Source organism: Thermobia domestica, chromosome 14 (genome assembly GCF_964235325.1).
Source record: "Thermobia domestica chromosome 14, izTheDome1.hap1.1, whole genome shotgun sequence".
NCBI classification, from domain to species: domain Eukaryota; kingdom Metazoa; phylum Arthropoda; class Insecta; order Zygentoma; family Lepismatidae; genus Thermobia; species Thermobia domestica.
Genome location: NC_137467.1, coordinates 29234730 through 29251102, shown reverse-complemented (window position 1 = coordinate 29251102; position 16373 = coordinate 29234730). Strand labels below are relative to the sequence as shown.

At 33.8% G+C, this 16373-nt stretch overlaps 1 protein-coding gene across 1 annotated transcript in view; it reads left to right on the top strand.

Annotated features, from left to right (window-relative positions):
* Positions 1-16373, top strand: part of rdgA (retinal degeneration A) — a gene marked incomplete in the record, with an annotated part of 666123 nt that overhangs the window by 565108 nt on the left and 84642 nt on the right. The window contains 1 exon segment of the mRNA XM_081737830.1: positions 13600-13737. Within this exon segment, the coding sequence (XP_081593956.1) occupies positions 13600-13737 (138 nt within the window).

The window sequence follows — 16373 nt, the reverse complement described above, 5'->3', positions numbered from 1 at the left end:
TATACAGATGTGAGTTATTTAGCCTAAACAGTGACATTGCACTATAAAAAATTATTTAACAACTTAAAAAAAAAAAACTGTAGGTAGATAATTAGTTTCGATTGTATGCAAGCTATTTTTTTTTTTTTTTTTTTTTAATCTAGAATAGCCAAGAAATATAGTAATGGAATATTGTGTAAAGTATCGATGGGTAAAATATAAGCATTACGAGTCAATACGAGATAATTTCCTTTTTTTTTTCCGTAAATTACTCAAATGTGGAAAGAAGCAATACTAGAATAACTTCCGTGAACTAAAATTTACTGTATTCTTGAAAAAGAATACTGTTACTCTTGATTCAATTTTGTTATTAAGTTCAGAGTTATATAAATATTACTTCCTTTTAATTACTCTGTTTCACGAACTTTTATGTGATAAACAGCATATTTCTTCACGCGATATGAAAAAAAACAAATTTTATTTGGATATGGATAAATTGGGAAGTTACAAAAAAAGAAAAAAAAAGTAAAACAAATTTAAGTGCTTTTGCTGTCTTTGTTTTCATGTTATTTTGCTGAAACTGCATATCCTAAGAGAGGAGCATGATCAATATTTTTAGCAAAAAATGAGTATCTCACGACCCTGTCAAGTTAAGGTGATGAAACTTCGTATATAAATTCCTCATTAAAAGTAATTGAATACGTATTCCCAGGGTTTTTGAGAGTCCCCATTTTAAAGGAAGCATTTCTGTAATTTATTTCTTCACATTCGTTGGTAGCAATGTTGCCTGTTGTTTAGATCGTATCACGGAAAAACGGTTGAACAGTTTGAAATGAATCTTGGAACATAGTACCTACCTCAGGCTGGAATTTTAACATTTAACTTTGATTAAAAAGCGCATCCTAATGGCGTTCAAAGTTTCTGCCAAAGCAGAATAACTTACGGGGTTTTTATTGTTTAAATTTTCATTGATATTCGTATTCTAAGGGATAGAGGAGTCTCAAATATTTCTCATAGATCTATACTCTCCGTGCGAAGAATACACATTTCAGTTAGTATTTCATAAACTCGTTAGCAGTTCCTCGTTAGCAGTTCTGTTTCCCTTGGATAGATCCAGGAGAGAGAGTTTTCTGGTTGATGGGTTTTCTCTGGAAGATTTTCTCGAAAACAGTCCTAGTCATTTTGTTTCTATTTCTTAAATATTTACTTAAGAACCCAACGAAGTACGACGGTGATCCAGAAAGTAATGCCTTCAAGGTGATACTTCTTATTTGTGTTTGACAGATAGCACCGATACAAGTATCAGTGGAAAAGTTGCAATGTCACCTACAAATGGTGGCATCATTTTTCAACATAGTCCACATTACGGGCAACACAAGTGCGCCAACGTGAAACAAGGTTTTTTATGCCTTCGGCAAATAATTGTGGTGACTGCTGGCGACACCATTGCTGAACTGTTGCTTCCACCTTCGCATCACAGCTGTAGCGTTGGCCTTTAAAGTGATCCTTAAATTTGAGGAAGAGCCAAAAATCGTAGGGCGCAAGATCCTAACTATAGATAGGATGAGACAGAATGTCAACAACACTTCACCAGCAGAAGGGATAACTTTGAATTTTTTGGCGGAGGAGAAAGTGTGTGGCGGTACTTCATTGACTGACAGTGCTGACGTTAACACAGATATCCCCGTAAACTGCAGTCATACGGCGATGAATGTTACTGGGCACACAGCCTTCCACAGTCAGTAATTCAATAACAGCCCGCTGTTTCAAGCGGACATCACCACTAGGTGCCATGGATTGCTCCATTACTCTGGAACAAGAAGAGATAGTAAAATGAAACAAGTGACATTCTATAGCTTAAACATCAGTGCATTAATGATAAACAGTTCAGAATGTTTGCAGTACTATTGGCCAAGTAGTGGGCTTGGAGGCATTACTTTCTGAATGCTCCTCGTAAACTAGTTCATTTTTCCGAAAAAAAAAAAAATCCATTTAAGGATAGATTATTGGCGGAAAATGGTTAGTTTTGCCCAATTTTTTTTTCTTTTCAGGGTGGGAATTATTTTCTCGTTTTCTAAGGCGACTCAAGGGTTCACACTGCTTCCGTAAAATGGCTTTCGATTCATTGGATCGAAGTTTAATACCCCTTTCATTACCGAAACTACGTGAGACGCGGCTCTAAGCATATAGGCCTGAATGTACCTGGGGAAGACTGTGAAATAAACACTCTGGAGCGTGGTGCCATGACTTCAGAGTTTTTTTTTTTTTTTTTTTTAAGTAAGTCTTCTCTATTTAATAAGACTCGGACTATCAGCCAGGCGAAGGTATTGACATGCGACGTTTCGAATACAGACATCGCATTCATCTTCAGGGTTTGTAATGAAGAGATCGGAGACGTAAGCATGTATATATAGTGACTAGCAGAGCTATGAATAGGGTTTTGTGATTGGCTGAGGAAAATACTGGCTTCTGATTAGCTGAGGGATGCTGGCTCCTGATTAACTATTGGGAAAAATCCAAAGTTTTTTTGGGGGGAGGAGGGGTTCCAATATGTCTATATACATGAGTCTATTATCCTGCACCCGAAAAGACGATAAGAAAATTATTACTGCTACCTATATTCTCAGAAAAAAAGATAGATTATTTGATAAGAGAAGAAAGAATAAAGTGAGGTGTAACATCAAATCTTTAGGTTACATCGATCATTTCTCTGTTAAACAAGTATAGATGTGTTTAAGAAAATGTACAAATGTTAAACGAATCTCGAAGTTTTTCTTTTTTCTTGGGGGAAGGGGGGGAACCGGACCTGGTGGATTGATTCCCTGCATCTTGGTATGGAGTCTTATGTCCATCTGTTGGACCTCATATAACTCATTCTGAATGGACGGCGTTCTTTACCTCTTACATCCTGAATTTATCCAAAAATCAACAGTAAAAGTGTTGAGTGTTAAATAATTATCCTTTAGTCTATGGAGGATTTTTTTCTTTTTTTATGAAAGGATAAATATTACCTTTTTTGGCTTTATAAGACAAAGTAACTTTTCAGCATGATAAAATGACTTACAAATGACAAAAATATGCGCAAAGAAATTGCTCTAACAGTTATTAGTATTTATTACGTTGATAAGTTTGTTGTAGGTCAGTGTAACATTAGAAACGTATTCTCAATATAGTGTACAATTTTAATCGAATTTATCTAGATAGTATTACTAACAAGTGGTATGATTTTTTTTTTTTTTCAATTTATACCTTGTGTCATGCATTATGTACAGATATTGGGTAGAAAGAATAATAATGGAATGTTTTGTTTTTTGACATACATAGATATAATTTTTAGTAATATTAATTCACAAAACGAATCGCTAACAGTACAAGTGGGATTGTGTGCATTCACATTACACATGCATGGTATGTTATATCCTGTATGTATGTGATATTGTTCTCTTTAAAATTCTTTAGGTTGCAGAGACGCCGGTCAATACATTAAGACTATCAATAGGTGCTTGTGAATTTTTGAAGAACGTCTATATCTACAATGACAGGTAGTTTCGCCCTCCCGTGTCATTGAATTATATATATCTTTTTTCCCCTGGTGACAGATGAAAGTAAATTATTTTTCTCTATTTTTTTTTACCCCCTCACTTTTAGGGTTTTCTACTTAGCTTGTAGGTAACTGAGCACATGGGTAGGACTAGAGCTGCATGTGTGACACTGATTCTAACCCTTCTTTTTTTCAGTAGATAGTGCATTTAAAGAAGTAACATGTTGAAACAATGGAATGTGCATTGAAGAAAATTACTTGATGGTATTTATTACGGTAGAAGTCAGCTATTCATTAGGTAAAAGTACAGGTATTCTAGAGTTGCGACAAAAGTTGCTAGTGTACTGAAAACACATTTTCCTTCGGGTCAAATTTGAAATATCTTACTAAAGCACTCATATTTTCCGCGTGAATCTTGCTGGAAATACGACCCCTTCAACTTAAACTCCGAGCAATATTTCGGATCCCACTTGAATAATAATTTTTGTCTATCATTTCATGTATCCAACCATCACACACGGATATAACGCACAATTAGAACCAAGCCCAATACGACTAAATGTGGAACGAGAAACAAAAGGTTATTGCTTTATGGTGAAGTTTTAACAGGAAATTACGATTTTCAGTTATAAAATGGCGCCCGAACAGGGATCAAACCAATCCCGTTATTAAGTTAGAGCACATAATTTATCAACATTCACTCCGACGAACGAAGATATTATCGAACTATTTTTTTTATTAATAGTATATAGTACTCACGAGGGACGGGCTAGGAACATATCACGAATTTTCTGACCTTATTGGCGATTCCATAGCGTAAGAAAATCGCACCTTTCAAAACGACTTGGAAATGCTCATAAAATGAATTTTGAGAGGCTCGGAGAAAAACTTTATAGGCTACATAACACTGGCTTCATTCCATAGTAGTATAGGGATTTATTAATGTGATTTTTCTGATGGGGACCCACCGTCATAAAGTCCACATAAATAAACACACACACACACTTTCACTCACTCACACCCTCTCACTCATACTCAAAATGTAGACAACTTTCCGGATAGTTTTCCCTAAATTTCCTATGTTTCGAAAATTCTGTTCCATTGTAGCTATCGGTTTATGCGTTTCCCACGTTTCGGCGAACTGTACGGGATGAAATGTTTTTAGTGATTATGCCTCCGAATCTAACCACCTTAGGTCCTTCTCTTTAATAATAACTATTACCGTACAAAATTTGGTCAAGATCAATTGGTTGGTCCAAATATGCCTGAAGAACCAATTTATGTATGAATCAGGTAAGAATGGAGCTACGCTGGCGTCGCTTCAAGTGCAACGAGATTGATGGAAAGTACAATAGAGCAAAGTAATGGCAATACTCAGTTCAGAAATAAGTTAATTTAGAAAAACATTAGCATAAGAAAATAATTTTTTTATACAGAATATCAATAAATCAGGTATATTTCTTTCCAATATACTATCAGAATAAGTAGGTGTAATTCTTAATTGACAGTTTTTTAAAGTCAACTACATAAACCTCTGGTTGAGAAGGCTGAAGTCGTAACTTATATTTTGTAGGATATCACTTTTTATTTATTTATTTTATAGCATTTCTCTGTTATTTAAACTAAATATTTAAACAAACAAATGAATGACAAACAGATAGTAAGAAATGAATAATCTGTTCTGTGGTCTCTATTTCAAAAAAGTTTAAATTTAGAATTTATTTCATATTTAAAATAATCAGCATGTATTAAATATAATATATTAACCAAAATACGTATCGTACTAAATCATAGTATAAACATCTCCATTTCTAGTGTGCATCATTATATAAGCAACAAAATATTCAGTCAAGAAAGAAAATAACAAAATCTCTTCTTCAAGTACTAAATCACACATTCAATACAAAATAAGTTATACAAACAACAAAATCATGAATTCAAGTACAAAATCATATATTCAAGTACAAAATAAATCATAGAAACAGCAAAATAACTCAAAGTACAAAAAATCACACATTTAAGTACAAAATAATTAGACGAAAAACAAAATTGCTCATTCAAGTACAAAGTAATTAGACGAACAACAAAATCACTCAATCAACTATAAAGTCATAGAAGTCATACATTCAAGTACAAAATGAACTATATAAACGACAGAACTATTCAATTCAAGTACAATATCGTGCATTCAAATACAAAATAACTATACAAAGAACATAATCACTCAAATCAGGTACTAAATCATGCATTCAAACCAAGATAACTAAACAAACAAAATGTCTTTTTCAAGCACAAAATCATACATTCAAGTGCAAAATAACTGCAAATAATAAAATCACTCAATGAAAATTAAGCATATAAATAAGAAAATAATTCATGCACGAAATCAATAAACGCTGAAAATTTGTTACATAGGAGTTTCCTACTTCTGACCGAGTTTATGTTGTGAGTCTTCGTAAAGTCGTGTAAAAGACTGTTATGATAGGAATGAATCTACCAATAATATAATACAAAATACTTCAGCATGTAATTGAATTTGATTTCAGATCAAGCTCTCTGATTGATCAACATTGTGTGTTCAAATGATTTCTTAATGTACATTCGTTCGATCTTATTTATCATTCATCTAGCTATTTCATAACATCGTGAAATCCATAAAATTGTTCACCTCTGTAACTTGTCAATTGACAAGTTACTTATATTTTTGTGAAATAGGATGTATACACTAATGATTTTATTGCTCTCTTAAGTTGGCCATTGAGTCATTTGGGATAGTTCTATCAAAGCGAAGATGTCAAATCTTTGGTTCCACTTGAATTCACTTTGTGTGTCTTATCATGTCCACTAGCCTAAAAGGTATAACTATAGGAAGTAAAACTGACTAACATTGTTTGAAATTTAATGCGCAATATTGTGTGTTTGTCTCGAGTTTTGAGGGGCATGTCAGTAACATAATCACTATGTTGTAGTTTTCTATAATCATCGTTTATTACTTCAATAATATTCGCTCAAACCCACAGTTTAAATTCAGATAATATTCTGAAGATGTCAGGTGTGTCTTATGGTTAAACAAAAGAAAATTACTATTACATCCTGATAGTCATTTCTTGGCTTATACATACGTCTAAAGAAAAGTCAGATGGTATTTTACTCAATTACGAACGATCTTAAACAGATTAGGCATTATCCAGTTGTTATTATTATGATATTATTATTATTATTTAATGTATTTCTACGCTGTTAAAAGTTTTTATATATATATTGCTATGATGATGAAAGAATTGTGCAATCTCAAATTCAGTCTGAACTCCTTCGTTGCTAAGGGTTAGCATACGAGCCTTTGATGTGGGAGACCCGGATTCGATTCCCGACATGAGCTCATGTGGTTCGGAATCCTCGTTAATCAGTAGGTCCTGTCTCATATAGCCTGGCTGATGAATGGGACGTTAAACTCAAAATCCACTCAATCAACTCAAATTCAATCTGTACTAAAATGACATTACTTACCACACAGGGTACCACGCGTCTTTTCACTTCCCTTTATTTCTATGAAGAATATGATTAGAAATTGTATAACCCTCAATAGAACCACTTCTACAAATTGCAATCCAATCCCATCAACAATACTTCCATTTTCTTAAGTAAATCACCGTAAATTCATAATTAGATTGATACACGAATCTTACCAGTAATATATATTACATTACCAAATCATAATCACTTTAAATATTGTAAACATCCATCTGACATTCTGGAGAATCCGAATTCTACATTATGTGCCTCAATTTTCAACCACAAGCTAAACTACCTCACAACTAGGTATGTGCACAATTATCAAATAATTTTTTACCAATCGAACATACTATGAAAAGATATAAAATCTTACTTAAAATTTACAGAACGTTAATATATGTTGATATGATAAAATATGATGATACCAATCGTAATTACATAAAAGATGTTTATTAATCCAATCTTGCGTTAGGGGTTCACTAGAACGTTACTGCCAACAATTAAACACAAATTTATACATTCTTAGCGATATTGTTTGCGAGCAGCTTATCTCTGATTTCTTATCTAACTTTTCATATATGATTTCTTCAATTTGCCGTTTGTTTGACATCGACTCTACGTGCAATACTTTATGAGGTGTGGTAGTTTTTATAATCGGTCAGTCTAATTTTCAAATGAACAAAGTTCAGAAACAAAACTATTGCGAATCGTCTGTTTGTTTCCTGTGAGAAACCATTTGCATTATTTTTACCCCGCTAATCGTGAACACCCCGTATGTATAGTAATGTGCATTTATTTGTTAATACAGTTTATTTTAACTAATTTTAACTCTCGTTCTGATAATAGCGGAATTAGTTAAACTTTTTTTGTTTTCGTTAAATTAGTCATCTGAGTACAAACAGCAGAAGAACAGGTTTGTCATATATTGTTTATTTATGGATATGATAATAACTCATCTGAATGTATAAACAAACACATTAATTTGTTTTTTCTTTCTCGTAATATTACAAGTTTAAATGTAAATAAATATAGCTGTAATACCTTTACTTCTTTATTCGTATGTATTCGTGTGATTGCCGAAGCAAATCATCTTGTGATTTTTTTTTCTGAAAAATCAAAACCTTTATTTGATGCAGTATATCTTTAATCTGTCACAGCTAATATGCTATATCTCTTTTTCTGTCGACTAGCTTAATGTGAAGTGTCGTAGCCGTCAATCATATTATGTTCATTAATTTTAGACTTCCAAATTACACTATGCATAAGGATTGGAAATCTTTTACAACTGCGATGTTCGTTCATCTATCTGTCGTTTGACAGGTATCAGAGCAAAAACAGTAAGAGATCCCGAGGAACTATTTTTTGAAGTTGATTTAGCATCCCAAGAATAATTTCATCTGCATCCTGATCTCTCTACTAACACCGAAAGTGTAGAAAATAACTTCTAGTACGATTTCAACATTGATCTCCATATAGCTAAAACGATAAGAGATAACGACAAATGGTATGTACGGTTCCAATATTGTTCCCCGTAGAGCAAAAAGTATAAGAGATAGCGACAAATGGAACGCACGTTTCAATATTGATCTCCATAGAGCAAAAACGATAAGAGATAGCGACAAATGGTGCGTACGCTTTCACTATTGATCTCCACAGAGAAAGTCGATAATAGATAGCGACAAAGGGTGCGTACGCTTTCAATATTGATCTCTATAGAGCAAAAACGATAAGAAATAGCGACAAATGGTTCGCACGCATTCAATATTGATCTCCATAAAGCAAAAACGATAAGAGAAACGACAAATAATACGTACGCTTTCAATATTGATCTCCGTAGAGCAAAAACGGTGAGAGATAAGCGACAAATTGTACGTACGGTTCCAATATTCATTTACGTAGACTAAAAACAATAAGAGATAGAGATAAGTGGTACGTATGGTTTCAATACTGATCTTTGTAGAGCAAAAACGATGAAAAGTAGGACAAATGGCTTTTTGATATGGATTCAGCATCCTTAGAATGAATTTTATCTCGTTTTTTATTCATCTATTCAGACTGGAAGTAGTGGAAACCTACGATTCCCGATTTTAACACTAATCGCTACAGTGGAAATACGGTTATAGATAGCGACGAATAGTACTTTTTAAAAAAAATTATTATGGATTTGGTACCGCAAGAACAGGTTTCATATTTGATCTTATCTCCCTGCTGCAACCGGAAGCTATAGACCTACTACTTCTTGTATTCTATAGATCTACTACTGTCAATATTGAATTTGCATAGTTTAACTCTTGTCTATTACCATGAAAAATATAGCATAGAACATGCAGTGAGGTCCCTTAGAGACCCCAATTAAAAATAAGTATTTATTTGTGTTTTATACACAATTTTATACAGATACATTTTAAAACAATATTTTATTGCATTGCACTCTAACTCAAAATGTCATCTTCTACACCATTGACATCATCGTCATCCAAAAATATAAAAGTAATACTTGATAATCTTGTCACCAGCTAACAGGAGCAACTACAGCCCAGAATAGTCAAGTCAAGTCATCTTCTTGGGATTGTTTTTTGAAGTAATGGGCTTTTACCCTTTGAAACTAGAGACTTTGTTGTTCACAAGCTGTTCAAAAATGTAAGCAGGTTTCAAATTATCTATCACTTCAAATAGTAACCTTAGGAAGAAAGGGACAAGATCACAAACAATGTAGGTTAACACTAGGAACACCAAGGGAAAGAAGGGAGGGGGGCTCTGAGGTTCATAACCATTAGTTTTTAATGGAAGCCAAAATACCTTGGTGTTACTAGGGTTAATATAAAAAGTTTCTTTCTGCTATACACTCAAAATACTCTATTAAGTCAAGGGTGAAGTAATTTTCGGCAACAATATATTAGTAGTTTCTGTTATCTGTTGAGCATTAATTTTGCACGTTTAGTAAAAAGAAACAAATAAATAAATAAATAAATAAAAGAAAGAAAAGAAAATAATTGATTACCTTGGGGTCCTCTTACGATCCTAGTGGTAAACTATCTTTTTTTTTTTATACATAAAAGCAAAACAGAAAACGATATTTTGTGTTCAATATATTAAGTATACACTGGGGAGAAAATGCAACAACAGACTTTTAAATACTCACGTTCATTTAAGAGATATACTGCATTAAGTATCTTTGAGGTCCCAAAAGGACCGTACGGTAGTACACAAGGGTTAAAAGTCTACTGTAGTTTCACACTGTGAAACGAAATTCACTTGTTTATGTTCTGCTACTTTTTTGAGAACAATTTCACTTTTCTTTATTGTACAAATATGTAACGTTAACGGTACAATAAATATATGTTTTCAAGTAGATCTTTATGCTTGACAATTTTCTTGATGATAGCATTGTGCCATCGTTGGGCTAATTACAAGTTCATTTCCAAACATCATTATATTGGAATGTTTTGATCGGCGTTTAAGGAAAAAAAAGTAGTCAAAATCTTTATCAAAAAAAAAAAAAAGAAAGAAAGAAAGAAAAAAATGAAATGGTTGACTTCTGCTGGTTCTCTCACATGCATGGAAAACTCAAGGAGGTTTGGCTTTAGCAATTGGTGTTGCTTTTCTTTTTGGAAGGTGTTGGCAAAATGAACCTGCTTGGTTGGGTTGTTTATGCTATTTTTTTTCAGAGTTACAAGATAAAAATTACTCAATTTAAGGTGATAATATAAATAATTTCAATTGAGGTAAAGATAAATGAAAAATATATTCAAAATTATTTCATGCTTATTGCATAACGTATAGTGTAGTATAAAGTAGATGCTTTCTGAAAATTAATTTTATTATAATAATAATTATTATTATTAGATTGTAAGGTTTTAAATATTTCTCTTTCTATTTGTATGATAAAAAATTATCGTATGATAAAAATATTTACATTACAGTCACTACCTTTATATGATTACGGCTCATTCTAGCTTTGCAACTATGTATAAATTAAATAGATATAAAATTTGATTAAAGGTAACACGTACTATTACTAAGTTTTGGAAATATTTAATTGTCCTCATCAGACACGCCATGAAAGAATAATCTCACAAGGTGTCTCATGAAAGCAATGAAATATTACCGAAACTAAGACAGTTTACTTTGATTAAATTTTATCTCAGAACATAAATTAATGCTTCATATTTTAAAGTACAATTATGTGTGTAGATTGATATTTGACTTGTTTTTGTGTGAAATGTAGAAGAAAAGCTGTAGTGTCATGTTAGATTAGTACTTATTACTACTTAAGTGTGACGATTGGGAGGAAATGTTGGTAAAAATTGCAGAACAACAACTGTGGAAACTAAGAACCTATTACTGAAATTGATGTGTAATACACAAGGAATAACTGAAAAATTTTGTATATAGGAGGTCGAAAATTATAAAAATGACGCTCACCAAGACCGATTATATCATCGAACACACATCGTATTTGTTTTCAACATGGTTGGTAAAATATGCTTTTGAATTTTCTTTAGGTTTCAAGTATTCATCAATTGAAAACAGTTTTCAGGGGAGAAAAGTTACACATACATTCTCTTCCTTCCTTTCTTTCTTTCTTTCTCTTTCTCTCTCTCTCTCTATCTATCTATCTATATCTATATCTATCTATCTATATCTATATCTATATCTATATATATATATATATATATATATATATATATATATATATATATATATATATATATATAATAGGGTGTCTAAAAGTTCCCTGACAGGGTAACTGTTATTTTCAGAGTTACAACAAAATGTAAGAGGGGAAACCGTCTCCAAATATGCTGTTTTTAATCAAAAGTGAAGGAATATTTTAAACCGGACGAGCCGTTTCTGCTGTACACTCTTTATGCGCGCAATGTTAAATGAAAATGCAACGTTGCCATTTACCTGGAACTAGGAGAGGGATGGACGGGACGGGAAGTGGACAAATTTTTGTAAGAGTATGGTGAATGGGGAGCATGTTTTTGAAATGGACACGTTATCGACATGTTAGCATAGCAGACAGTAACTTCATTCATTTGTGTTGTGGATGCAGGTAAATGGCAACGTTTCATTTCCATTTAACATTGGGTGCATAAAGAGTGTACAGCCCAAACGGCTCGTTCGATTTAAAAAATTCTTTCACTTTAGATTAAAAATGTCATATTTGGAGACGATTTCCCCTCTTACATTTTGTTGTAGCTCTGATAGTAACAGAGTTATCTTGTGTTAGGGAACTTTTGAGACATCCTCTTTACATATAATATGTACAGTTTATTTTGTAATATTTTAATAAGGAGTAAGGAACAAAGGCTTATCTAGCGTTTCGTGAAATCCGTTAGTTTTACATTCAAAGGCTATGCTCTTTAGGCTAACGGAAGACGGATAATTTCTGAAACTGAGTGATTATGAAATTGCTGGAATTAGAATGTAGGAGAAAACAGGAGAACCCCGAGAAAAGTCTATGGACACGAAGTTGTCTACCACAAACTCATATGATCTGGAATCGAACAAGAGACCACTCGCACCAGAGATAGGGCTAAGCAATATTTCAGTATATCGATCGATATTTTCAAATTCCGAAAAATCGATATCGAAAGCCTCACTGATCGATATTTTTCGGTGATTCGATATATCGATCGATCGGTAGTTTAAATATCGAAATACAAAGCCCATGTTGCAAATTCGCCATCTTGCGAATTCAGATCGTACTGCCATCCAGTCTGTGTGAAGGAAGTATGCATGTGTGAACAACAAAGTGGAGAAATGTACTTTCTTGTGTGATTAGCAGAAATAAACAAGTCCAGAGCTTTGGAACTAAAGTATTTTAAAAACCGACGAATTATTTGAAATCCTGACCTCTCAAGTTGTTCTAGACTGAATTATCTTCACCTGCTTCCGCTGAAAAAGGTAATTATCTGCCAAGTATCGTAGCTGAGATAAGATTCTCTCATTATATGCAACATCGTAAATAAGGAAGTTGTCATTATTGTATATTTGTTTTAATAATATGTTTATCTGTGTATATCGAACTTTTTTTTTGTCAGTAAACTTAAGAGCCAGTAATGCTTTGTAGAAAATTGTAACAAAAAGGGGTTAATTTTTAACATGGAGTTGAATACTATTATTTATTTATTTATTTGAACCACTTTCGATTACAATGAAAGAAAGACCATTTGCGTGAAATGTTAGAATGGAGACTACATTTCAACTCATTTATCAGATGATAATGTAAATTAATTCCTTATTTTACTTTGTTTTATTTCAAAGCACTACTTAAGCTAGGAGCGTGACCTCATCACGTAAGCATTGATGGTTAGTTATTGAGGGGCAACAGTTTTTTTTGCAAGGGGAACCAAAAGTGTTAAATACGGCCCTTCTATGATGGTGGTAGATATCTTGAATGTGTGTGTCTCCATTGTAGCATTTTGAAAAAAAGATGTGTGTGTTATCAGTAAAATATAGGTCAGTTTCATGTTAAAAATTAACGCTTCTCTGCTCGAATCTTCTCCAAAATATGGCTAAATCTTAAAGAAACGATTACTGTTTTCTTTCAAACGTAGGATAGACGAAAGTCAACTTATAACTGAGTTCGAAAAGGTTTTGCGAGATGATGACGATGAGCTGCTAGGAATGACATTTAACTATATGAGTGAAATGAAGTTTCACAGTAGCAAGAATTGTGTTGAGTTGTGTGTACGGTAAGGAATTCGTTAGGCTTACGATGGATGATAATTTATACGTCTCTCATATATATATATATATATATATATATATATATATATATATATATATATATAATACGTACATATTGCATTGTGACAAACAACACTCACTTCTCTATCATACTGCACATAATTTCACCTTCATCGGACCAAGGAGATAAATGTGCATGTTGACAGCCACAACAGCTATGTATGGAGATCATTTTAAAGCGAAGGATGATTTTATTTCTATGGTTAACATGTCTGATGTTACTATAGCTACAACTTCTTCAATCCTTATTTGCATTTCACGGAGGTCTTATGGAATTGGAGGCACGTAAACACAGTCCTTAATGTAACCCCCCAAGAAAAAATCAATTATGCATCTTTTTTTCGAGTTCTTTCATGCAGAATATCTTTTCAGCATAATCAAACTCCATTAATTGTTGCTTTGATGAATAGCGCCTCATAGGCCAACTTTGGAACTATAGAAACCTGTAATGAAACAAGAAAAAAAAAAGTTAGAGACCTTAGCATCATATGTAACCAATAACATAAACTAAAGTAAGTACAAAAGTTTTTAATAATAGTTTTTAAAGTGGGACTTACTTTGGAGGCAGCCTGTATGATGAAGAATTTTGAAATACATACTGAAATAACCTTAGAAAATGCCATTTCAATACACAATTTCTCTAACAAATACACGAACAAACAAATGTGTTAAGTTACATGCAGAAATAACTTATATGCACATATTTTTATATTATTTTACTTGTAGCATTATATGCGCGTATTCTAATCAGTCAGTCGTAAATAGAACATGAGAAAGATGTGATCCGTCGTTTCGGTAACACTTGTAGTGTCTTTTGAGTAAGCTTGCACATGGCTTGAATGTCACTTCTTGAGAGAATATCAACCATACTATCCAGTTGCACCCTTCAAGTTCTGCAGCGTCCGTGGTTTGTAACCCCGAAAGAAATAGTCGTAGGTAGCTAAGTCAGAGAACCGAGAAGTCCAATGGAATATCACTACCCTTTGAAACTACTCGCCCAGAAAATAACTCCACTTAAGAGGGTTTTTGGATGAAAAACTTCCGAGAAATAATAACTCCTCTTTGAGTCGGTATAGCCCCACGTAATATTAACATATGATTTGACTCCGGGCCAGAAGGCAACGCGAGCAGACACCTGTGTTTCTTTGCTGTCTCGTCTGAGGAAGGAGCCATTTCAGGACAGGGTGTTGACATGTGATGAGACGTGGGTCCTCTACGAAGCTCCACGGCGCCGTCATCGTTGGTTAGCATTCATGAACCGGTTCCAAAACAGCCGAAATCAGCACTGCACCAGAAGAAGGTCCTCCTGTGTATTTGGTGGACTGCTCGCGGCATCGTGCATCGGGAACTGCTATCAGCTGGTCAGAGCATCACTGCAACTGTGTACTGTCAGCAGTTGAGCCGTGTTCAAGAAAAACTCAAAACTCTGGAGCCAGCAATTCTGAATCGCAAAGGGGTCCTCCTGTTACAGGACAACGCTAAGCCCCAAGTGGGTAAGATGACCCGGGACACCATTCTTGGATGGAAAACACTATTGCATTCGCCATACTCTCCGGACATTGCACCGTCCGATTATCACCTGTTCCATTCCGTGGACAGTCACCCTAGAGGACCCCAGTTCAAATCCCTAGTAAAGGTGCAAAATGCACTTGATACCTTCTTCGCTTCATGGCCCACCGAGATCTACCGCGATGGAATTCATGGCCTTCCAGAACGTTGGCAGAAGATCGTCCGTGCTGATGGGCACTACTTTGATCTTCCAGGTACATCGTCGCTGACATATCGATGTTCGAAGATGGTAGGTGAAAAAGCGTCAGAACTTTCTTGGTTACCTTTACAGATGTCGCTGTCTCCGTGACGCCAATAGATGCCGCTAGCGTACAAGCAATTTGAAGATATAAAACTATTATGACCATTTAATTGCATCTTAACTGCATTGTTTCCATTTAATTATTTCGAAGTAAAAAAAGGGCCGTAACCACATGTAGATTTGAGAATTAATATTTGTGTATTTCTACAGTAATATATTAGGACAATTTAATTGCAACTTAAGCTGTAAAGTTTCAGTTTAGTTATTTGAAAATAAGAAAAAAATTAAATTAATCAGTTTTATGTCTTACGGTTATGTTTGAAGGCTAAAAGAGACGGTGATGATGGGAATGAATAAAATGGTGGAATAAAGAAAAGGGTGGAATAAATGGGAGGAAGGGAGAACCATGAGAAAACCCACGCGTACAGTGTTTGACCACCACAAACCCCACTTAGTGCGATCTGGGATCAAACCAGGGAACCGACGCATCAAAAGTGAACGCTATATCACTGACCCACCGTGGCATCATTATTTTTAAAATGAATAATGATTATTATTATTATTATTAGGACAAATAAAGAATTAGTTTTTTTAATTATCTCAATTTTAACTCATAGTGTACAAAGGGCGGAAAACTTGGGGTTGGGTGCAACATCTAGTTTGCATTGAATATAACTTTAATATCGCGTAAATTAAATTTTAATTTGTAAATAAAGTTTTTTATATCACAAAATGTAATTTTCACAAAATATGGGACATTTAAACATGATT